Raw genomic sequence first — 26,934 nt, 5'->3', positions numbered from 1 at the left:
TTTTACACATTTACTAAATGTCACTAAATATATTGCTCCTGTTCACTATAATCTGCTCAACTGTTAAAATCTGTCAATCACATTTGCTTCAGAAAGGTTTCCAAAAATATGCTAAATATAGTTTTCTTCCAAAAATATTTATATGTCTGTTAATTAATTTATATACTACGCAAGTATTCCTACGGAGATCAACAGATCAAGAGTTTAATAGATATTTGAAAACAAATCCATAGTTTAAATATAATGTAAATCCAATTAAAATTTTCTTAAATATTTTTAAATCCACAATCAACATATAAACTTGAAATATAGATGAATTTGATAAGGCTAAGTCCACTTCTCAACTATTGAAATAGTGAATTTTTAGTTTGTTGTCAGGTAAAAGAAAGACGTAACAACGCACTAAAACACTGAATAAATGATTAGAAAAAAACAATCCCAACTTTGTCCAAAAATCTGATAAATCATGCAAACTCTCCTGTGTATAAAACTAATTAAATCAAAATTGCATGATTCAGTTTAAAAATTTAAACAAAAAACTCTCTGTTTACAAAATTTACTTATTGGTCCCCAAGCGTGAAATTTGAACATAATATATATTTATTTCCATTTAAAATTACACCCTCAATTTGTTAGCCTAGGCTTCAGAGTTCTATATTCCAAACAAAGTGTTTTATTGTCCCTGTTATTTGTGAACCATCAAACTTCTTATATCAAACCAGAAAAGCAGAAAATTAAATATAACACATAACAAATAAGAAATAAAAAGACTACATCCAATTTGTTCATATTAAGTGCTAGTTCTATTATCTGTTTTCAATGGATTTTTAAAGTTCTCCATAAAACCCTGTTGGTATAATTAAACACTGATTAAAAACACGTACTCATGAGATATTTACATATATATGACTAAATTGTCTTCATAGAAAAATTCAATTGAGAAAGTTTCATTTTTCGGTTAATTACACAGGTTATGAGCTCTCACATTAATTTGTCGTAAACTGAAATTTTTTATTAATTGACAATTTCTTATTCCATTCTATCCATTACAATATGTACTTGTTGAAACTGACACTTGAGTATGAAGTACTAGTATCTACTGATAGGTATGGTACAACGGAACTCAATATTACATTCTTAAGGCCAAAAAAAAACAACCTATGTTTTCTATCTAACTTTTTATCTACCTACAGACTGTAACTTTCCAGTAGCCTGAGTAGGTTAGCAGAAACATAGGTATTTGTTTATTTTCCCAAATTGCAATACACTAAAAAACTGATTATACACTGAATCACTGATGCTTTAGTGTATAGGTCATGTCCAGTAGCAAATATTACATGCATGTCAGGACAAGAACATAGTTAAAGTTAAATAGATTAATTTGAAACAATGTTTTATTCTTATTTGCAGATTGATAATTAGCCACAATCTTTTATGGAGATATGTCAAAATGACACCTGTGTAAATTGAAAAAAACGCCTGCACTTTTAAAAGTCTTGAGATAGGAAAACTTATGTAATACATTCTTAATAGTAACTTGATCAGATAAAACCTAATAGTTACAAACACTTTAGTCCCAAATAAATTATGATTAGACAGATTTCACTACTTATAAGTCATTCACTGTATAAGAAGTGCATACCTTTACTTACACTAATTACTACCCATAGGGCAAAGTTTGTTTTTTTAGAAAGGCTCTAAATATATTAAACACTAGGTGTGTTATTTGACCAAATAAAGTTTTCTATGATGGAAATTAAAATAAGATTTAGTGCCCACTTTTTTCAAAGAGCATTGCAGAGTAGGTCCATCTACATTTTTTATGAAATCTTGAACAATGGTCATTTACTAGTACAATATCTATAATACTAAAATTACGAGGTCCAATTTGTCAGCCGTCATCGGGTAAAAACGACAAATCAAAGAATTCAACTCTATATAGAACTAATATAGGACAATGATGTAGATAAAAAATTACACCACTCCAGACCCTTTTGTTTCCCACATAATTAATATTGCCAATAATTAACAAGTTCTGGGTCGAATCCGATACCGATACCAATAGTATATTCACCTGTTAGCTATTACCTTATCTGTACGTTCCGCATTTGACAGGCGCACCACCAAACGGTGTATTTAGGATTTTGCTATATACACGGATCATAATCAAAGGGCTGACACTACTAAATTCTATCATTGTCAAATTGTTCCCTATTGTAGTTTTATTCAGCAATCAGCCAGACTTTCTAAGATAACTTATATAGGACAATGCTGTTGATTAAAAAATACTCCATTCCTGGATAGCCAGGACCTTTTGTTTTCCAAATAATTAATATTACCAATAATTGATAAGTTCCAGGGTTCAAACAGAAAGATTTGAAAGCAAAAAAAATGTGTATCTTATAATCGACATGACTTTATCAGATGACAATACCAATTACTAAAATAAGGCTTAGGCATAGTTATATACTTTAAGTCAGTCACGGACCCGCGATATCACGGGTGTGTACTTGTGTTACGAAAGTTTACCAAAACTAAACACCCAAGAAATTAAGTACCTTTAAAAAGAACAATATATAACTCGGACCTTTAATCTTCTTTGAACTATAATCTTCATAAGGAATTGTGATACAACTAAAAGGGAAGAATCACCAAGTACATGCAAGCTTTTAGTATGCTTTGAAGATGAATTTGCAAATAGTTTGCATGCCCAATTTCAAATTCATGCAAAATATATGAATTATGAAAGGTATTTATTCAAAAGAAATAGGTTTAAAAACAATACTGGTTTAATATTACAGTTTTTTTTTTTTTATAAAAATAGGTACAACTATTACATGTACTATGAATGTATGCTACTGATATTCAATTTAACAATATTTCATAAACAAGTATTGATTGTCTCTTCACAAAACTTTGTTTTATCAAGTTCAAACAAAATTGTATGTTATGCAACTTAAATTAATGGAACATAGCAGTTTTGGTGCCAAAAATACCCTTTTCTTGCCATTAAATGACCTAAAACAACAGAAAATTCAATGAAATATTACCAAAATAACTAAATTAAATTAATCTATAACTTCGAACAAAATCTTATGAGATGAAAAATAAGTTGCATAAGAAATCTTCAAGGTGTATGTAAATCAAAGAGATATTGGGTAAACTGGAAAATCTGCTAGTTTAAAAAACATCATAAACTAAACTTTCAAAATTCATATCAGAAAAGCTTGTATTATGTTCCCAACTGACTTTAGAATCTAAATCCTATAGATAGCATGTAGTTCATATTCAAGACTGAGGATTACAATGTATTTTAACAAAAGATAAGTTTATGTCATAAAAATTAACCCGGTTTGGGATTTTCCCTCTCAACAAAAATAGAAATGTTAGCGCCAAAATTTTAACCTGCATCTGTCCACTATACATATTTACATATTTTTTTTCATCACAGATACATTATTCTAAAATCTAAAAAAAATTTCGATGCACTCCTGGTCGCTTTGGGAAGTTCTATCACCATCAGAATCCATCAATCACTTTCTGTGTTTTTCGAATAACATCACATTTACCAAATTGAACCCATTTTCGCCCAATTAAGCGATAGAGATGATATAGGTTTCACCATCATTTGTCAACATGCAGGTTTTTTTTAACAAAGATTTATACATGTGCATATCGCTCTTGCTGTCGCTCATATAATATGGTTTATATAATTTGTGACCTAGTAAATACGGTTACTGGACGTCTGTCAAAATATGAGGTCATTCGATATATGACGTCACGAAATAGTTACCGTACGTCACATTGAAGGCATATTTAAGCAAACGTCACTATAGCAACAACCTCACATTAACTTCACTTTGCATTCACATTTAGAAGTGAGGAAGTTAATCCGGGTTCACTCCACATTAACTCCACCTCAGACGAGGGGTAGTTTTAATCCGGGTTCGCCCTGGGGTTAAGGCGTTCCCACTATCTAAATTTTACCCAGATTAATTAATTCGGGTCAACCCTTGTTTAAAAGGGCATAGTGTGAACGTGGTATAACTTTCCAGTATATTAGAGGAAACACAGGTATTTGTTTATTTTCACAAATTGCAATACATAACAAAACTTATAATACACTGATGATGGATTGGTGTATAGTTTATGTCCAGTGGCATATATTACATGTATATCAGGACAAAGAGTCAAGGACAGAGCTAATATTATCAAAATTCATTTGAATTTTGCTAATACTAAGCTACCTGTGACTTAGTTTTTATATGATATCGAGATATATGTCAAAACGTACCCCTGTGTAAATATAACAAGAATGTGTCCAAAGTTTCCAAGTTCAATGGACCGTGAAAATGGGTAAAAAATATAATAAGGCATTAAAATTAGAAAGATCATATCATATGGAACATGTGTACTAAGTTTCAAGTTGATTGGACTTCAGCTTCATCAAAAACTACCTTGACCAAAAACTTAAACCTGAAGCGGGACAAACGGATGGACGGACGAACAAACGGACGCACAGACCAGAGAACATAATGCCCCTCTACTATCGTAGGTGGGGCATAAAAAAAGTCTACACTGACTAAAGTCTTGAGTTAGGATTATATGTAATAGATTCTTAATAGTAACTTGATCAGATAAAACCTAATAGTTACAAACACTTTAGTCCCAAATAGATTATGATTAGACAGATTTCACTACTTATAAGTCATTCACTGTACAATAGTGCAAACTTTTATTTAAACTATTTACTCCTAATAGGGCATTTTTTTTTTTAGAAAAGCCTCTGAATCTGATTAATCCATGACCAAATAAAGTTTCCTGTGATGGAAATTGGAATAAGAAATAGTGCCCATTGTTTTCAAAGAGTTGGTCTTATCTATCCACAGCATAGTTTTAAATGATTATCTTGAGCAATGGTCATTTACTAGTACAATATGTTATGAAAGTGCCAGGAAATTTTAACCACAATAATACACCAGATCAAGAAATTAAGCTCTGTTGAAAAGAACAAAATTTAAAACCTTTCGTCTTTAAAGTATAATCTTAATAAAGAATTGTGATATAACTAAAAGGGTATAATCACCAAGTTCATGCAAGCTTTGTAGATGAATCTGCATGGAATATGCATGCCTAATTTCAAAATCATGCAAAATTTATAAATTATTAAAGATAGCTAGTAAGTGGTTTAAAAACAATACTGGTTTATTTATATCAAAGTTTTAATATTTAAATATTTAGGTACAGGTAATTATGGATGCATGCCACTGAAATTCAAATATTTCATAAATGGGTTATAATTGCCATATCTCCAAACTGTGAACTCTGAACTTTTGCTACAGCAATTTCAATATGAATTTATACTTGTATCTCTGACAAACATATTTCTAATGGTCTCTGATCTTCCGTAACAAAAGCTGAATCAATGTTTAAAACTTCATAACAGATTGCAATTTTTATGCCAAATATGCCCTTTTCATAGATATAAGAAGATGTGGTATAACGAGACATTACCATCCATCCAAGTCACAAAATGTAAAAGAAAAACCATTATAGTCAAAGTACAGTCTTCAACACAGAGCTTTGGCTCCATACCATACAGCAGGCTAAAAAGGGCCTAAAAAATTACTAGTGAAAAACCATATGCACTCAAACTGGAAAAACAACGGTCTAATCTATATAAAAAACAAGAAACAAGAAACACTTATGAATCACATCAACAAAAGACAACCACTGAACGTTAGGTTGTACAGCCATTAAAAGACAGAAAAGTGAGTGAATGCTGCAAGATTTTATATATTAGAAGTAACACGTATCATGTACCTGAGTGAGTTATTCTAATCCTATAGATAGCAAAGAGTTCACATTCAAGAAGAAGGATTATAATATATGTTTTCCTATGGATCATGCCCGCCATAAAAGAGATAAATGAGATGAAAATCAATATATAAGTTTTAGTAAAATCCTCAATTTATGATAATAAATGGACTTTTTTGGTCGGTACCAATTTCTCCCACGTCATTCTAAATAAAAACAGGTATGGGTATTGAACATTTATGTATTTTATTTTAAAAACAAGGACAAATTGTAAAACATGACCCAGGATAAAATGTTTGTTAGTTAAGAGTAGAAAAAATGGTTAGTTTATTCTACAGCTGCAATAACTTATTAAATATTTATTCAATGCAGAAAATATGAGACAGGATATCTATTATTAAAACTAAAGAATGAATAAAGTAAGTTTTTTTCTTGATTAAGGAATAAATCCAGAATTTCAAACACTGGTAATAAAATGTGGTCAACGTTTCTCATACCAAGAAAACTTAGATGGGGGAACCCTTTTTTTTTTTAAAGAACAATATAACCATATAATTCCCCAAAAAATAAATCCAAAACTTATAAAAACATTACAGAGCTCAGGTCAATAGATATAAACAATTTTAAAAAGTTTGATGAAAACTGCTTATTGGGGCCTGTTATAGCTGACTATGCGGTATGGGCTTTGCTCATTGTTGAAGGCCGTACTTTGACCTATAGTTGTTAATGTCTGTGTCATTTTTGTCTCTTGTGGACAGTTGTCTCATTGGCAATCATACCACATCTTCTTTTTTATATTGAAGAATTTTTGAGTTTTTGTCCGTAAAATGGTTATTCCCCTTTTTAATGAATTAAATCCCATAACTCAGAAACTTAACTTAACTCAACAAAATTTATAAAATGATCAAGAGGGACCTCACATCAATAGATTTAAACATTTCACAAAAAAGTTTCATGTAAAATGGTAAAAGTGTTAATGAGTTATTGTCTGACAAGTTGAGGTGGACAGACACAGATATACCATTTATATTATACGCCAAATATCCATGAAAATGCAACTTTTCCTCGATACAGTAAATCGATCAAAATTGTTACCCTTGAAAATAATTGAATAAATAGAAATGTCCCACTATAAGGCAAATAGGCCTAAAACAGAATTCCATTACCTGTATTCTTGTTTTTGAGAGAATTTCTCCACAGCATTAACTTTTGCCAAACTTTTTCTCCATTTAGCTGAAGTTGATGGATATTCAGGAGACGGTACTCCTTTAATTGATGGAAATGTAGTCTTTGATGGCATTGAAAGTGCATTAATTGTTTGTATTTTCCCTGTTGCAATCCTGAATCGATCACTCCCCCTTCTGAATAATTCTCCCATGATTCAATTTCAAAACTAATGTGTTTCAGAAAAACTTGAAACTTTGCTTATGCAGCATAACAATTCAAAAAAATTTAAAAGACGCTCATATTAATCATTTTATAAACTAGAGTCAGCCCTAGCAAAGTCAACCATAAGCAATACAAATTCTGCAATCTATTTTCCTCCTTTTTTTCAAATAAAATGAAAATCTATGAATTTCCTTAAAGATGACTGCCACTGACTGTAAGTGGTATACTCCCAATTCCTCAAACCCTCTACAACACAAATTCCAATTAGCTGCTGTCTGTGGAATTAAGCATTCTTAGTTTTTTTTAACCTCTAATCATATATAAATAAGTTTCAGGAACTTTTTTTTAAACAAATCACTTCCTGTGCCTCAGTATATAAGATGAATACAAATTTATACTAAGTTAATAAAATAAACATCAACCACAGTACAGAGTATCCAATTATCACAAAAAATTAACCGCTTAAAAAAACGTAACACTTATATCTACGGAACATTCCTTCAAGAAAATTTAAAACTTATCATTCATAGAACATCCATTTCATTTAATCTCTAAAAAATTATTAAACAATGGCTCCAAGATATTTTTCCATCAATGAAAATTTCAATCTGTATCAGAACAATGCATTATTCCCAATAATAACATACCACTATCACTTAATGAATTAAACGTTTTAAAGATTTTCAATATTATTTTCCCCTTACCAACGGATATGAACACGGCACTGGAGGGGTTTAAAGCAATTTTAAGTTTTAATTCTTTTATTGTTTGTATTAAGAAGAAAACTGTGAAAGATTTGTGATTTAAAATCATTTTATATAACCCCGGATTAGTTTCTCGATTTTGTTGTTTCAAGTGGCACTTTACTTTAAAAAATAATTAGGTACACATACATATAAAAAAAAAGGAGATGTCAGTCAATGAGACAACTATATCCGCCAAGTTCAATTGAAGTGGATCTCATGAATATTTGTTCTTTTCCCATACATAAAAGGTGCATCCTGATTTTAGCAGACCCAAAAGAGACATAAATGTAGTTTAAAAGAGAATTCCTATGCCATACATATATTTTTTGCTCATTGTTAAAGGCCATACAATCACCCATTGTTACTAACCTTCAATTTCTTTTTATCTCTGGTTGAAAGTTGTCTGGCAATTATACAACATCTTCTTACTCTTTAAATTGATGTAAAACAACAGTTCAATTGAATTTGGACACATGTTCATATCTGTACATATATATATAAAAAGAAGACGTGGTGTGAGACTCAATGAGACAAATCTCAACAAGAAACCAAATGACAGAGAATTTAACAACAATAGGTCCCTGTACAGCCTGAGCCTATAGCTAATACTGCATATTCAGCTATAAAAGGCCCTGAAATGTTAAATTTAAAAAAACAAGAATGTGTCCATATTACACGGATGCCCCACTCGCACTATCATTTTCTATGTTCAGTGGACCGTGAAATTGGGGTCAAAACTTTAATTTGGAATTAAAATTAGAAAGATCATATCATAGGGAACATGTGTACTAAGTTTCAAGTTGATGTAACTTTAACTTCATCAAAAACAACCTTGACCAAAAACTTTAACCTGAACTTCGCACTATCTTTTTCTATGTTCAGTGGACCATGAAATTGGGGTCAACAATAAAATCAGAAAGATCATATCATGGGGAACATGTGTACTAAGTTTCAAGTTGATTGGACTTTAACTTCATCAAAATCTACCTTGACCAAAAACTTGGTCATTTGCAAAACTTCATGCAAATCTTATCAGTATTTCAGGTCCACAAGGTTAAACAAAAAATCAGATTTGGCCATGTAGTACTTTGATTAATATTGTTTGGAATTTTATCAAAGTCTGACATGTACAAGGACGGCATTAAAAGCTTTTAAACAACACTTTAAATATCTTAGTAAATTTAATACCACATTATCAACACTTCAGCAACTGCACAAGACAAACAAAAGTTTTAAACATTCAAGACCCAGGAATCTAAAAAAATTATGGACAGATATGAAAATAATCACAGAAATAAAAAGAAAGGGACCTATTCTATCAATTTTTAGAATTTTCTACTTCATAAGAATGAAACTTTTTATTTACATAAATAAACACATCCATATAAGTCCATTATGGAACAATTTGTATATTTATTCAGTACAAATTGATTTGATGTAATTGTTTTTGTAAAATTCAAAACCAATTAAAGTGAATTAAATTGTAATAAAATTCTAACAATTGAAAATTTAATATTGACAAATAGCATTTAAATGTATAGATAGATCTGTAAAGTGTAAAGTATAATATATTACTCATGCCTTAGTGAAGATTTAATATCTGGTACATGTTTATTGTCATAATCGCTTTCTTATTTGTGTTACTGGCAAAATAATAAAATTTCTTTCACTGTGAACCTAATTAGAATACAATTCCAAAAAGAAAATCTATTGTACTTTTATTTATATTGGACTTATGTTTCTCTGTAAACCTGTATCTAGTTTTTAGAGAATAAAGTATCTATCTATCCATCTATTAACTAAGTTGGAAATAAATATTCTTAAAAATGGCTTTATGTGGCTTTTTAAGATCCCTGTACATTTTAGTCAGCATAAATATTCTTAAAAATGGCTTTATGTGGCTTTATAAGATCCCTGTACATTTAAGTTAGCATAAATAATTATATAAAATATTGCATGATAATATGAAAATAAATATAAGGAAGAGTATTTAATATTTCCCCTGACCATTTAAGGCCACACTAAAAAGTATCTTGGTTTGCCCAAACCCTACCCAAAGAAAGAGACAGTGGGTAGGCAAGTATTTCCTTTTTTCCTTTTCCAGCAAAGAAAAATTAAAGTGTCAGATGTGTTTCAATCTTCTTGTCTATCTGATTAATAAAAAAAACTTTTTTCACATCAGGACAAAAAAATCTGAGTGGAAAACTAACATTTCTAATTTTCATTTTTACATGTCCTGTACCATTTGTCTTCAATGGATACTTTTAAGAGTTAACTCCCTTAGGTGTAATGTAGCCCTTAAGCCAGATGATCATGTTGATAGTTGCATTTTCATTTCGAAAAGTAATGCTGTAAATTTTCAAATGTTTGCATGCATTTATTATTGCAGTTGTTGAACATGGAAATAACACCACATATATTATTGTGATTTCAAGAACTATGCAGACAAATAATGCTCTATATATTGAAAAAGAGAGTGTTTATTTTTGCAACCTATTTTCCAAGCAATTTCCCGATACTATAAAAACTTTACAATAATTTTTGCAACTCAAAACAGCAAGTTGCATTGGAAATACATACAATTAATACAAGATGTTTGAAATATGAGTTTTAAAAGAGTACTTTGTATTAACAAGGAAACATTGGATCTTTGCATTTATCCCTGTTACTTTGTTCTACACAAATTCCATACTTTAACATACAAAGTCTACTCCAATAACTAGTTATGAGGAATTATATCTATTCATGAGAGTTATATTTTCAAAATTTAAGTATTGATTGTGGATAAATAGCATAATTAATGACAGAGATAAAGAAAAAGAATCAATTTCTAAAATAATTAAATTGAAAACATATAATTGAAAAGTCAGAGGATACTCTATGAAGATATTGGACATGAAAGCTAACACCACAATTTCATCAATATCTGGTTTATCAAATATCTATCAATCTGATCAAAACATGTTGTCTGTTCTATGGTCGGGTTGTTGTCGCTTTGACACATTCCCCATTTCCTTTCTTAATTTTATATTATATGCTTGAAGAATTAAAGAAGGTTCTCTTATGCTATAATTCAAAGATATAGGAAGATGTGGTATGAGTGCCAATGAGACAACTCTCCATCCAAGTAACAATTTATAAAAGTAAACCATTATAGGTCATTGTACGGCCTTCAACACAGAGTATTGGCTCACACCGAGCAGCAAGTTATAAAGGTCCCCAAAAATGCTCATTTAAACATGAATATCATCATGCATTATATCTGTCAATATCTTTCTACCAAGTTGGTGCTGGATATCTATCTAACCAATCAAAACCAGTTTGTGTCATTTGTATGCTTCAGGAATTAGAGAAATTTAGGTAACAAACACTTGGGGGGGGGGGGGGGGGGGGGGGGGGAAATCCATGCAAAAAAGTCCAAACCTAACCAAACTAACTGACATGCGGCTTTTCATGCACAACTTTTAACAATTCTTACCATTCATACAGACTGTAACTAATTCTCATACCTTAAAGTAAATTATTTATCAAATAAATCAGTCACAAAGAGAACATATCATAGCCTTAAAATTTAACCATAGAAATGGAATGTTATACCAAGTTTCAATTTAAAACTGTAAACTAGTGTGAAATATACTAGTAGTATATTCCAGGATAAATCATATTTCTGCTAAGTCTAGAACGACAAAGTTGTTTATGGTAGGATTTAGCTATTTGAATAATTTATCAAAACAAACTATCCCGACCTACACAATCTCAAAAAATTTATATATTGTCTTTTTTTTTTCTTCCGACTCCCTTATGATAAGGTTTTGGATTTGACAGACAACAGTAGGAATGATTCAACAAGAGACTTTATCATCAAACATATTACGTAGTTGTCAGCTCTAGATCTATAACTTATGACTAAGACTTGTTCAGATTTTGGCTCATATCAGATTTGCTTGTGACTATTGGCTAATGAGTAAAAGAATCTAACCTGTTTTCATAAATAAAACTATTTTTTGGCAAATATTTAACTCAGGGCTAAGACTTGCTCAGACTTTAGCTCATGAGTAACAGTGACTAGTTCTAATAATCAAACTGACTATTTGGCAGAAATGTAACTCATGGCTAATGAGTAATAGTGACTTGTTTTTAACATGTTTAATAAACAAACTAAAAATATGACAGGCATCATAATAACTCATGTCTAAGACTTGTTCCAGCACCCTATGCAACACATGGTGCTTGTAAGAATTGTTCCAACATTGGCTCATGTTTAGTTCTAACAAACAAACCTACTTTTTGGCGGATATGTAACTCATGGCGAAGACTTGCTCAGTCTTTGGCTCATGAGTTACAGTGACTAGAGTTTTATCAACATAGGCTGGCCTTTGCCTTTCTTCAACTTCTTCTTTATGCTTTGTGTCTTCTTTCTTTCTCGTTTCTTCCACTGCTCTTTTTCTGCAAATAAATAAAGGGATTACAGTACTAAAAAAACATTTTCAGAAAAAAAAAATACTCACAGGTTTACTTTTCTGGATGTCAAGATTCAATTCGCCTTTTCAGAATCTAAAGGATTATGGGTAATTTCATTGTTCGTACACCAAAATGAAAATAACATTACGTCATTGTTTGAATTTCCATTGTTTAGTAAGTTTTAAACTTAACCAATCACAACATTTTGATGTTTGCTTTTGAAAATATTACCCAGAATGCATTAGATTCTGTAACGGCCAATTCATCATTTGAAACTCAAAATGTGGCATATGAAAATAAAGAGCTGTGGTTAGAATGCATGATACACCCGTTGATTTTTGTAAGAATTAAGTACCAAAACTACTCAATGTAATATCAGAAATCTATTCAAAACTAAAGGGAGGTTATATTTAGATAGATATAAATCAATCACCAAAGTTAAATCTAAAATTTATAATAACCCAACATTCTCAAAGGTAGATTATGTCGTTAGATATAAACAATTCACCAAAGTTTCACTTGTCCAGAAATGTTAACACCTGCCGTCAGTGAATCTTTCTGATTTAATTTTTTCAATCATTTATAATAGACCAATTTTAAATTCCTAATTATGAATGTGTTATGTTGTTTGACCTGTCAGAGGTCAATCCGTGTAGATAACTTCCTTAACTGATTCACTCTTTTTGTGATATGATAACATTAAGCATTCTGACATTGGAAATGTAATGGAAAATGCATGAATGTGAATGTCATCTTTTAATATCAAAATACTTGCTCAGTGATAATGAATGTCATATTAAACTCTGAATTATACACAAGAAACTAAAATCAAAAATCATATAAGACTAATAAAGGCCAGAGGATCCTGACTTGGGACAGGCGTAAAAATGCAAAAAAAAAAGAAAATAATCACCTTGCAGCTTCTTTCTTCAGCTGTTCATGCTTCATCAGCAATCGTTTTCTTTCTGTGAAAGTTTTCCTGACTCTGAATCCTCGGAATGCAGACTAGAAAAACACAGTATATAAACAATTATTGGTGACATTTATTCCAAGTTCAATTTAGAATATTACCGTCAAAGACACACAAATAAATAGCAACCAGAGAATATAAACCGTCTTAAGTTATGTAATCCTACAACGATAAGGATAAATCAAAGTTCACATTTAATTCCAATATCAATTTTTTAAATACTAATTTTATGATTTTATATAGAACTTCCTAGATGAAAGCATAATATTAACCAAACATTATTTTTTCAACACTGTAACTTCAAAAAAAAAAAAAAAAATTTAAATAAAAAAACAATATCCATGTTTTGAAATAATTGCTATAAAAAAACTGAACCATCATAAATTACTTTTCTACTACTAATGTAAAACTGATCAACAAATCTTTCATTTTTTCATTTTTTTATTGGTACTTGATTTTACAACCGATCAAGGTCCAGACTATATAAAAAGATTGATTCACTATTTGACAGTAATCCCCAAAGATTCCCAATAAAATATATAGAGATAAAATCAGATTTAACAGCACTATAAAAACTAAATTAACCATTAAATACACCTCATCACTATAAATAAAGTCATGTCCTCTTTATCATAAGCATATTTTTGTACTGCAGAATGAAAATCTCTGCATAGTTTAAATACAAATACAAGGACACTTGAGATTTTTATCACATGCTACCTCAGAGACGTTTTTATTGCATCAATAGTTCAATATTTGGACAATAAAATCATCATAAGGGACCAATTGACAAAAAAATCACAAATCATTGTCTTTTTAATATTGTAATTATAGTCTACTAAATTCATTTTTTCCCTTTTTATCACAAACCTAGTGTATTTCATAGTTGATAACTTCAATAATAAGGTTATACATGTTATATCAGTGTTATCATTATAGAAGATATAAGAGAATTCTCAAAGCTGCTTTCTTTTTAAGTAGAAAGATTTTCTAAGTATAAAAAAAAACATGACAAAAGAATATAAAAGAAAAGCCTTGACTGATAAGAAACACTTTAGTCCAACATTGATTCTATAATTGACTTTATCTTGTTTCAATAGAAGACAAAAAACATAAATAGATTTTTATTTTACTTTCCATCAATATTATCAGAATCCATATACTTTTCAAAGTGATTACATCCACAACTCCTGATTATACTTGATACATTAAACATTGTTTTTCAATGGTTCTGCAAATAAGGGGAGGTGACTCTAATTTATCAAGTTTCAATAGAAGACAATAAAATCAATATTTTTACAGAACTTTTAACAATATAATCTGAACAATCTGGACACCTTTAAGTGATCAAAGAACTTAAATTCAAAAGCTCTTATCAGATTAAAATTTATTAAATTTTACACTTCAAATTTTTGTTTAATGGTTCTGCAAACAAGGGGATATGACTCTAACTTTTCTAGTTTTAATGGTAAAACAAAAAAACATCAATATTTTTATTTTACTTTTTAACAATATAATCGGAACACCTTAAAAGTAAGAAACACCTTTAAGTGATCAACGAACTTAAATTCAACAGCTCTTAACAGATTAAAATTTATTAAACATTACACTTCAAATATTTGTTTAATTGTTCTGCAAACAAGGGGAGATGATTTATCTAGTTTAAATGGAATACACACGATGTCAATATCTTGATTTTACTTTCTATATATTATTGGGATTTATTTAAAGAAATTAGATCAGCAGATCCTGATAGATTATAATTAATTATACTTATCACTTCAATTTTTTTTTAAATAGTTCTGCAAAAAAGGGAAGATAATCTTAACTTATCCAGGTTTTTTTATTTCACTTTCTACCATTATTATCTGAATCATTTACTATTTATAGATATTAAATCAAAAGCTCCTCATAGATTATATCTAATTCAAGTTCATACTTCAAAAAACCTCTTGATGGTTCTGCAAACAAGGGGAGATGACTTGAACTTATCTATTTTCAATGAAGGGCAAAAAAAGTTGATACTTTTGATTTTATTTTCTATCAAAATTATGTGAATCTGCATTGTATTTACTGTTCAAAGAAATTAAAACCAACAGCTCCTTAGTTCATAATGAATTATACTTTAACACTACCAATTTGTGCACATAGTTCTGCAAACAAGGGGATATGACTTTAACTTATTCAGTAATGAATAATACCTCTGAAACATTTTTTTTACATTGTAAATATATCACTAGTCTATGGCCACTGATTTCTTTAAAGGTTGTATAATCAATGAAAATGACAAAGTAATACCTGAATTTTCAGAGCTGCAATATCTTGAATACCCGTAATTGACAGTGCCCCCTGTTCAATCATATACTGTGCCACATCATGGTGCTCCCCCATCAAAGCATAATCCAGTGGAGTGTACCTGTGAGGAAGAAAATTTAATTCATTAAAATTTTTAAAAATCTTAATTCTGAAAAAGTTTGTTATCACACATGTCATAATGGAGTAGATTTTCTAACAAATGTACAATTTTCATAAAGGGTAAAAAAATATAAGATTTATTTGACCAGATTTAGAAAGATTGAAAAAGCAAGATTCTACAAGCTTTTCTCTTGTATCAATGCAAGTACAAAAAGTTTTATATTTTCCTACACTGTATGAATGATGTGTTTGTCCTACAATTTAACATAAAACTAAAACGTATAGATTTTTATCATCCAAATCATAGAATTTTTTGTGTTTTAATGAAATAAATATGACTAAAACATAGACTGAAAAGGGGACCAAAAATTGAACTGTTATGTAAACAGCACTTTGAAGAAAACACTTCCCTCCAAACATAAGCAAGATACCTACTAAACTATTATTTTTTCACGTTATCTGTCAACCTGTATTTGAAAAGTAAACAAGTGAAACTGTGAGCTATTCTTCACAGATACCCCGCCCAAATATTTCCGTTAACAGGAAGTAGTTGAGTGATGAAATTGAAAACGCATCACACAGTTTAGCTGACTATGTATAAACCTGGAAACCAAATTTCAGAAATCTTTGTATTGTAGTTCCTGAGAAAAATGTGACGAAAATTTTCAACTTGGCTTCTCATGGGTAAAGTCATGTAAGTGTTCGGTGAAGGGGAAGTTGTTGAATGATGAATCTGAAAACGCATCACAAAATATAGCTGACTTATTATAAACCCTGAAACCAAATTTCAGAAATCCTTGTAATGTAGTTCGTGAGAAAGATGCGATGAAAAATATTCATGGGATGGACTGAAAGACAGACAGAGGTAAAACAGTATACCCCAATTTCTTAAAGCCGAGGTATAACATAAGGTAGATTGCAGGATAAGTTCTACATATGTTGTCGTGGTTATAAATTATTGTCAAGTATAACCATTTATGCCCTTTCATAAAGATAAAATAAAATAATGAAGCCCCTGAAAATTAAAAAAAATCTTCTAAAAGACTATTTCATTATGCTTATTTTCTCAAAGACAAATATGTACCCTTACCTTACAGAACAAATTTAATATTAACTAGAATGGTGTATAATTTTTTCTCTATTTTATACAACAAAGATGTGATACTTACAGACTTTGTTGGTTTTAGTTTTACTTTTATAAAGTTTTGTAATAGATATCTATAATTCAATCATCTTGTTCTGTGTTTATTATTCTCTAGCAGCAAATTGCATGAGGTGAAACAAACAATAACAAGAATGTGTCCATAGTACATGGATGCCCCCATCACACTTTCATTTGCTATGTTAAGTGGACCGTGAAATTTGGGTCAAAACTCTAATTTGGCATTAAAATTAGAAAGATCATATCATAAGGAACATGTGTACTAAGTTTCAAGGTGATTGGACATCAACTTCATCAAAAACTTCATTGACTGAAAACTTTAACCTAATCGAGATGGACGAATGAACACACAGACCAGAAAACATAATGCCCATAAATGGGGCATAATAAATAATGGATGTTTGGTTTACCTATCTTCAGTAAACTCCATGTGGTTAGGAAATGCTCTATACTCCATCAGAAGTTTAACAGCATCTAGATGACCTTTACTACAGGACCAGTGTAGGGCTGTCATTCCCTGAAACATACATAACATTATGTAAAGTTTTTATAACATTTTTATAAACCAGTAGCAAATTTACAATTTCTTAGAGTTATCCCTCTTTGTATGTCATTTATTAACAGCTATATTAATTTTTATTTAAAACTATCAAAAATACAAACATATAAAGAACACAACTTTCTGCAAATCATTGAAAAGGAAGGATAAAAATCATTATAATAGAAACAAGTTCCAACACTATAACTCGTGTATTACAATAATTTTCCACTCAAAAAGTACCTCATTGTCTTGATCATTGGGATCAGCTTTATGTTCCATTAAAACAGACATACAGTTAACATAGCCACCATAGGCTGCACATTGTAGAGGTGTTCGTCTGAAATACACAAAAACATCTATCATGTCTATATAACGAGATAAAAATTCCAAATTACATAAAATGTTGAGAATCAAATATGTCGCAAACTCTGTGAAAAAACAGACTTTTAGTTCTGTCTATACCTGTATCTTGGCACTGCACTAGGTCATGTTTTCCCTGACTGTTTATGACGTCATTACATTAAATCCATTGAATGTGGGATGTGAACTGATTGATAATTTAGTCTTAGAGTGGTCTAGAGAGTTGCCTCTTTGGCACTCATACCGAATCTTCCTATACCTATTAGAAGCATGATTTTTTTTAGTTGTTATTGGCTTTGAACTAGCTGTCAGAAACTGCAAGTACTCTCAGATCAGTACTGTCTTTTTGTATTGGACCAAGCCACATCCACTCTGTTTTTTTTATTAGATGTATTTCTATGTGTATCAATCGGATGAGTTTTTCAACTGATTTTCATATTTTTTGCTTATGTTGTACTGTTACACCACTGTCCCAGGTTAGGGTTTAATAAAGATTGATGAACTAAAACAAAATTACAAAACACACTTCTTTATTGAGTGGTTCAATATTAATAATATCTTACCCATTATGATCTCTGAAGTTTGGATCCACACCATATTTGATTAAAGTTTGACAAATGTATGCATGTCCTCCTAAAGCTGCCCTAAAATTTAAAACAAATCTCAAAATCAGCATTTTTTCTTCATAATAACTACAAATAAAAGTTCAAGTTTTCAAATAAAGTGTAAGAGTGTGTTTTGCACTTTCTTTGAGAAGTTCTACTATGATAACACACAAATCATGTTGGACACTCAATTTTTCCTTCTCAAAGTGTTATCTGAAAATCAATGCAATCCGTGTAAATGACATAAATGGATACACAAATCAATCTTTTTTTGGGGGGAAATTTTAATGTCCCTCATAAACAGCTGTTTAACCCTCCACAGGAGTGACACATAAGTCGCTGTTTTAATTTATGTAAACTTCTCCTCATCAATAAAAGACTGAGGATAAAAGAGTGTAATATTTTTGTCAATATCTTCCAATTGAAATTGTCATTAGGGTGTGACATCATAAATCAAAAGACCTCATTGTTAGGATGTGACCTCACAGATGACGAGCTGTCACATTCTCTGGCACAGGAAATTCAACCTTAAAAAACTACTGGCAGCTAGAGCTAACATTAATTGGAACAAAGTTTGTTGTTTTGATCTATTTAACACATAAGTTCTGCGTACAATATACTTTATTAAACTCACCAGTGTAAAGAAGACCTGCCATCATGATCCAATACATCGACTCGAGCACCATAATCTATAAGAGTCTGAACCACATCTGTGTGGCCCATTTCACAGGCCCTAAATAATGGGGTGTGTTTGAGAAGGTCTGGAGCATCAATCAGTGCACCATGGTCCAGTAAAATCTTGACTGTTGAAGCATGACCAGAAAGTGCTGCAGCATGTAATGCTGAAAAGAAAAAAAATCAAAATCTAATACATTCTGGTTAATATTTTTAAATGTTCATGAAAGGATTGCTTCTGATTGGTAACAACATCATAACCAATAGATTTTTAACAAATGCATTGATATAATTATATTTTTGTGTACACTTAAAAATTTGTAAGGTTTCCGTGGAACCCAGTGTCTCGCCTACTTATGCTGTTAATCGCAGGCTCAACAAAATGACAAAAATGAGGAAAAAAATCAATAAAAATATTCCTCTTGATACTATCTTTTGATTGTAAGAAGGTTACGTCTAAGTTTGGTAAAAATCCAGGATAGTTTATAAATCTAATAAATGTTTTAACAAGAATGTGTCCCCAGTACACTGATGCCCCATCCGCACTATCATTTTCTATGTTCAGTGGACCGTGAAAATAGGGGGGAAATCTCTAATTTGGCATTAAAATTAGAAAGATCATATCATAGGGAACATGTGTACTAAATTTCAAGTTGATTGGACTTTAACTTCATCAAAAACTACCTCAACCCAAAGCTTTAACCTGAAGCGGGACGAACGGACTAACAGACGGACGGACGCACAGACCAGAAAAAAAATAATACTTACCTTACACAAAATGAAATGTATAGACAATATGTATGGATATTTTTCAATGTAAACTGTAAACAATATTTGAAAATATAATGAATGGGGCATAAAAACCTTAACTGCAGACTGGATGAAATGTTAACTGGAAAAAAAGTCCATTTATAAGTAAAATTTAGATACACAGGTACAAAATTTTAACAAAATGCCCTTCTAGATACTAGCTTTTGATCATAAACAAGTTTCTGTCCAAGTTTGGTATAAATCCAAAATAGTATTAGAAAGTTATCTAAATTTTATAAAATTCAACCACAGAGTGAATGTGTTGTTTCCTTGCAGAAAATCTAAGTTCATTTAAAAGTAAAACACGGAAAAAATGGATTAGTTTTTTACCAAATTTACTTCTGGATACTTTCGTATGATCATAAACAAGCTTCTGTTGAAGTTTGGTACAAACCCAGGATAGTTTAAGAAAGTTATTAAAATTTTAAAAACTTTAACCACAGAGTGAATGTGGTCGGTAGTGTTTCCCAGCAGAAAAACTAAGTCCATTCTTAAGTGAAATACTGAAAAAATGAAATTTGATTTTTTTAAAATGTTCTTCTTGATACTTATTATCTTATGATCATTAACAAGCTTCTGTCCAGGTTGGGTAGAAATCCAGTATAGTTAAAAAATGTTATCAAAATTTCAAAAACTTTAACCACAGAGTGAATATTTGTGGCCGCCACCGCCGACGGAATGTAGGATCGCTATGTCTTGCTTTTTCGACTAAAGTTCAAGGCTAGACGAAAATGAAAATTTCCCAATAGTTTGTTTTTGAAATGTATCATTCTAATAATATTAAACATCTAAAATACTACTTTATAGGTTATTAAAATTGTCAGACATTTTATTCCTTGTCTTTCTACAAAAAATATTCTCATGTGTATGTTTCATCTTATATTCTAGTCAAACATCTAGCCGATCAAAAACAAGAATTGAGACTGCCAAAATAACCTCCTTTAATTACAAACCTACACATAAATTCTATCATACCTATTTCATAATAGACAATCATTAACAAATTCTTAATAAAAGTAAGTCATAATACCTACCAGTGCCACCATTTTTATCCACTTGTTGAATATCTACATCAGACCTTAAGAAAACCGTGACGACATCATCAGCACCTTTACCACCCGCCCACATAAACGCTGACCTTCCTTCCACATCAGGTTCATCGACTACTATCTTATAGGTCAGGAACACAGCTACTGTATCCTAAAAAAGTTCCATCAATAAATGAATTAAAAAAATAAAACTGAATTTCTATTCTGGGACATAATGCACTAAATGAAGAGGAGATGTTTATTTGTCCTAGACAACTAAATTCAGCACTTTTCGTTTAATTTTTATTTTTACTGTAAAATATATTTCAGTTATGTTTTTTTCATCCTTTTTTTTTATTTGGTCAAATTTTGTCATTGTGTTGTACTTCTTCGACTTGTGTCCAATTTCCATTGCTCTTCTGAACTTGTCTTTTGTTTTTGTCCCCAAGAACTCTTTATTTATACAATAAGTGGTATTACAAATGTACCATTACTGTGCATGGAAGATAATTTTGAGTAATAAATGAAGTAATGTTGAATCAATGATGATATCAATGATATCACTGCTGCTAACAATACTTAACTTACAGAATGATTGTTTTGAGCGGCATAGTGAAGGGGTGTGGCACCATTTGCGTCTGCTGAAGCATAATCTCCACCATTGTCTAATAGCAGGGAAACAATTCCTGAGTGACCTGTCATATAGATACAAAATTCCAAAATATATAAATTTCTATGTCAAGGACCTTATAATATTGTGTAAGGAAATCTTCATCTGACAGACCTAACAATGCTTGATTGAACAATATCAAATTAGTATTATATTTTGTAACTGGCAGATCCAGAGCATTGTAAAACAAAAATTTTGGAAAGATTTGGAATAAAAACTGGCATTTTGAAATTTTTTATATTAATGAAACAGGATTTTTCTCCATATCTCAAAAATAAAAATTATATTTTAGTTTAAAATGACAATATTGCAATTATAAAAGCACGCAATAATTTCTGAATTTAAAGTATTTAGATTTCAGTTTTGGCTGTTTGAAAATATTGTTGTAAAATTAATCAGCCAAAAAATTATAAGAAAAGATAAAATTTCCATACGATCTAATTTTTTGTTGTAAATTAATCAATCTTTTAAATAATAATGCAACTGAAATATCACAGATCAGATCATTTAAAACATATCATAATTTTAATTAAATTCTTTTTTTTTGTCATTTGTGAAATTTTTTGCCATTTTTTATTGAAGTTATTTCCCTTTGTCATTAAGCTATTTTAGACAACAGCTAATACAAATGTTTACTCAATCACTTTATAAACAAAATGTATGAAAACATGAGTTTCCACAAAATTCTTTATTCTTATCATTTGACAGTTTTTGGTCAATTTTCATTGCAGTTATGTCCCTTTGACTGTAAGCTATGTAAAGAGAACAACAGAGAGTATCAACCCTAATCACTAAACCATGAAACCAATGTTATGCTTACCTAAAACTGCAGCCCAATGTAGAGGTGTTCTAAACATGTTATCTAAAGCAGATATATTACTATTTACAACAGATATCTGAAATATAGTTTCAAATCATTATAATTTCATTTTTCTATAATGCAATTTCACTTGGTTATTATTTTTATATGGGAATACTTTACATTTTAATTATATCAAAGAAAAATTCAAATGCTAGTGTCATTTTGTACTGATGAGGATATAAGGAATTAAAACATCATATAAAATAATACAATATGGAATTTAGCAAGGTACTGTGGGTTCATTTATTTTCATGGGTATAACTATTTTAAATGGAAATATTGTATGTTTGTAAATATTTGAATTATTGTGGTTTTGCATGAAAGCTTACAGAAAATTTGAAGTTTGATGAACATATAAATATGTGGTTCACCTTTACCCAGAAAATTAAAGGGAAATTGGTATTCCACAAATAATAAAGTATCTTTTATAGTTTTTGTTGACAATTCAATATCACTAAATTCTATATCTGTTCAAAATATGCCCAACTTTTCTTTCATGCAATAAATAATTATTTTTCAGTTGTTTGAAATTTCAGAATTTTCTTATGATATATTTTGAAAACAGTGCAAATTGTTTTTGGAAAACAATTTTTGAATTTTTGTTTTAAATGACTTAGACTGGGAATCAAACAACAACTGGGTTAGTTCTTTAGCATATAACCATTAAACTATGCTGCCTTCAAACTTACTAGCACTTTAACAATAGATTCATTCCCATCAGCCACTGCTAGATGTAAAGCTGTTCTCCCTTCATAATCTGGCCAGTTTATAACTGTTGGGGTGGTCTCCTAAAAAATAAAACAAAATTGTAAACTGATGTAGGGAAAGCATCTTTAAAATATTTAGTATCAGCAGTGATTGCTTTATGTAGTTTAGTTTAAACATATTTATTTATAGTGGATTGGGAAACAAGTTTTGCAACTTATATTAATCCCTTTCCACTTTGCGGGTGCCAGTGCTGCCTTGTAGCGGCATATTGCTTTATGTAGGATATTATATATTTGCTATTCATATATATTACCACTTGTGAGTGTTCCATTAAATCATACATGGTACCCAGGGAAGGCACTTTGAAAATCTGATAACCACCAATATTTATAGAAGTGATTCATTTTAACTTTAATTTTAAATCAGATACAAAATGGTATGACACTAATCAATTAATCTTCACTAATTAACATCTTTTAACCTATCACTGCTTGCTGTGTTGCCAAAAGATGTGCCATGTATGATTAATAATAATCATATAAACAGAGGTCATAACTAAGTAAACACTTTCTTGTGATTAACCAACCAATACAAAATGATTCAACAATCAACAGTACTTATAATGTATGAAATTTTCAATTAATGAGCAATCTTGGAATATGTAGTCAAATCTTTCCCATTTCTTTAGCGGCCACAAAAAAAGCAGAAATTAGACACAATATTTATATGATAGCAAAAATGATCTTTTGACGTTTTTCTTCAAAATGAGCATATGCTTTATAACAGATATATATATCTTAAGTATGCCAGTCATATTTATGCCTACTTGAGGATCCTATTGGTTTATTTTTCAAAACTCTTACCAATATAAGTCTGACACAACTTGGTGCATCTGGGTCCATACAGCTTGCTGCCCAATGTAAAGGTGTTTTACCTTCAATATCTGGTATACCAATGTTAGAATCCTGAAATATATGAACAGAAATAAATTTATCAAATTTAAAACTTGAGCTGATTTTAGATTTTAGATTTCAGATTAAACTGTTAGATTGGTACTTTGAATCTTTTGTCTCTTAGGTTAGCTGTGCCTGGTGCAAAACTAATGTTGATGTGTCTAGCCATTTCCAAATAGTTTTAACTACAGTTTGTTCTTCATGTTGTAGTTTCACCTTTGTTTAAGTTGGAGGTAGGGTTGAGTGCTTACAAACATGTTTAGCCAGGACAAATTCTAAATGTGCCTGTCCAAAATCAAGAACCTGATTTTAATAAGTTGTAGCTGTCTGTCATATTTTTTCTTTTTTAATTGTTTTCTCATAAATCAGACTTGCTTTTTCTGGGTTTTGCTCATTGTTGAATGATATATAGTGACTTATATTTGCTTAAATTCATGTCATTTTGACTAGTGGGTAGTTTTCTCATTTGCAATCATAACACATCTCCTAATTATTTATTTTTCTAAATACATCTATACTTGTCTATTGTCAAAATGCATTCCTTCCTTGTGTTTTTCCTCCCACAAGATTTCTGTTTTTTTTCGACGTAGTCGGTATAGTTTCGGTTTGTGCCCTTTGAACTTAAGGACCCTTAACTATTGCGACAGAATACGCATTTTCGAAAATCCTTTCTGTGATTGGACAAAATGCTGTCATAGTGGGTGATTTGGTTGTGTTTGAAAAAACGTCTTGTTAATTATATCGTGATGGAAAGCAAGTGAAAAAAAATAAATATTTGAACTAGATCTTACAAAGATTTATATTTTTATTAAAATAATTGTTTCTCCAATAGCTCTTTGCATCCGTGACAGCTGTTTATTCGGAACAACTATATAATTTTTAATGTAAACTTTGTTGTACGAACGTACATGACTTTTAGAACGCACCTACGCATGTGAGATTTTCGCTGGGTTTTGGTGCATGTAAACAGAAAGATACGAGGACCGAAAATACTGAACACAAAGAAAGAAAATGTTATCTAAATGGTATCTTAGTGCTTTTGAAGGTTATCGAAATGATAGTTTTAAACATATACTCAAATTTAAATACGTCGGATATCTTTTTTAAAGATAGTTCTTGTTTTTACTAGTTTTATATTTAAGCATCATAAAAAATTTCAAACCCCACAAAATGCAACGCACTATATGTTCCTATTTTTCTTCATTGCAATTATTTATCCTATACAGGTGCCTTTATAATATCTTTTTCCAGTCATTAATTAAGTCAATTGCTAACTACTATTTTGACATGTTATTTTTAAATCTCCTCCCACTTACCTGCTTGATTAAAAGTTTAACATGTTCCACATTGCCATAAGACGCTGCCCAGTGTAAAGCTGTTCTCTGAAAGTAAAAATAATTGGAAAGGCTATTTAAAAAAACTTTTCAGATCAATTTCCCTAGAATAAATAAACAGATGTAGATTTAAGGTGGTACCTAACACTACAGGGAGATAACTGTAAAATCAGCTAAACGTTTTAATTAAATTGTGTTGTTCATAGAATATAAAGTTTCTCAATGATCAAAATTAGTGTTTGTCAAACTGCTATATAACCAGTGTAATTTTCTGATAATTTGGTTGGTTCAAATTTTTTGAAATTTTTATATTTTTGTCAAAGGGTCGAAGTAAATACTTTGTCAAATTTTTATGAAAATTAAATGAGCCAAATTAATTTTAGAGAAGGTGTTGAATTGGATACCACCTTAAAGACATCTAATGACATGCTCTTCAACTTCGTACTTTATTTGACCTTTTTAACTTTTTTGGATTCGAGCATCACTGATGAGTCTTTTGTAAACAAAACATGTGTCTGGCGTAAATATAAAAATGAATCCTGGTATCTATATATATGATGTACCAAGTCAGGAGCCTCTGGCCTTTGTTAGTCTTGTACTTTTTTTCTTTTTTTTCAATTTTGTTTAGGAGTTTATAATCAGTCAAGGATAAGTTATCAGAGAAAAATAACTTGCATGTGATATTACAGAAACTTTCATGACTTGTATACCCTTTTTTCCTTAATCTGTAATAACAAATGTTTGTTATCAGTTAAATATATTTTATCTTTAATTGGCACTTAGGAATTCTTAAAACTTTGCGCAGTAGCTTAATATATTACCTTGATAACTAGTTTTCTAATTTCATTAATACAATTTTGATCAACCATGGTAAATCAATGAGACAAGGCCTTTAAGGGCAAACTAAGCTGTAATAACAAGGCTTAGTTATTACAAGCATGTAACTTACTACATATATGAGAGTAAATGAGACACTTGGAATCTTGTGCAGTGCCTCATTACAAGCTCTGATCATCATTTCTTACAATGAATTGAAATCTTTAAATCTAAAGAGATATAGAGAAGCTGAAATAACACCCTTTTGTTATTGCAGGAATATATTTTCTGTAATAACATAGGTGTACTATGCATGATTGGTAAACTATGAGCTGGTATATCTTTGCAAAGATAAGTATACATAAAGAAAATTATAATATCAATAGAACTTAAGAAAAATTTAACAAAATAAAGGTTGTATATTTTCCCTTTGAAACATGTAACATACATATATGATATCACAGTTTTTTTATTATATAGCGCGCAATAACAACATTTATGTTGTTTTTTTCTAATAACTTATTTAAGTTAGACCCTTGACTGATTATGACATCCATTTTCACTGAACTAGTACACTTTTTTTGTTTATAGGCCAGTTGAAGTCTGCCTTCA

The 26,934-nt window shown here is 30.3% G+C and overlaps 1 protein-coding gene across 5 annotated transcripts in view; it reads right to left on the bottom strand.

Annotated features, from left to right (window-relative positions):
* The window catches only part of LOC143058589 (uncharacterized), an 83,538-nt gene that overhangs the window by 40,152 nt on the left and 16,452 nt on the right, over positions 1 to 26,934 (bottom strand). For all 5 annotated transcript variants that reach the window (XR_012973137.1, XM_076232072.1, XM_076232071.1 and 2 more), the window contains exons 6-18: positions 25,489 to 25,554; positions 24,083 to 24,184; positions 23,201 to 23,299; positions 22,470 to 22,545; positions 21,568 to 21,674; positions 20,986 to 21,151; positions 19,101 to 19,308; positions 18,425 to 18,505; positions 17,742 to 17,838; positions 17,371 to 17,477; positions 15,682 to 15,799; positions 13,327 to 13,418; positions 12,237 to 12,398 (exon numbers count right to left, since the gene is read on the bottom strand). Coding sequence is in view for 4 of the 5 variants with exons in the window: in XM_076232072.1 (XP_076088187.1) it covers positions 12,237 to 12,398; positions 13,327 to 13,418; positions 15,682 to 15,799; positions 17,371 to 17,477; positions 17,742 to 17,838; positions 18,425 to 18,505; positions 19,101 to 19,308; positions 20,986 to 21,151; positions 21,568 to 21,674; positions 22,470 to 22,545; positions 23,201 to 23,299; positions 24,083 to 24,184; positions 25,489 to 25,554 (1,481 nt within the window). In the remaining variant the exon portion in view is untranslated. The remainder of the gene's footprint in view (positions 1 to 12,236; positions 12,399 to 13,326; positions 13,419 to 15,681; positions 15,800 to 17,370; positions 17,478 to 17,741; positions 17,839 to 18,424; positions 18,506 to 19,100; positions 19,309 to 20,985; positions 21,152 to 21,567; positions 21,675 to 22,469; positions 22,546 to 23,200; positions 23,300 to 24,082; positions 24,185 to 25,488; positions 25,555 to 26,934) is intronic.

The sequence above is a fragment of the Mytilus galloprovincialis genome, chromosome 14 (genome assembly GCF_965363235.1).
Source record: "Mytilus galloprovincialis chromosome 14, xbMytGall1.hap1.1, whole genome shotgun sequence".
NCBI lineage: Eukaryota > Metazoa > Mollusca > Bivalvia > Mytilida > Mytilidae > Mytilus > Mytilus galloprovincialis.
This window is presented reverse-complemented; position numbering and strand designations above follow the sequence as displayed.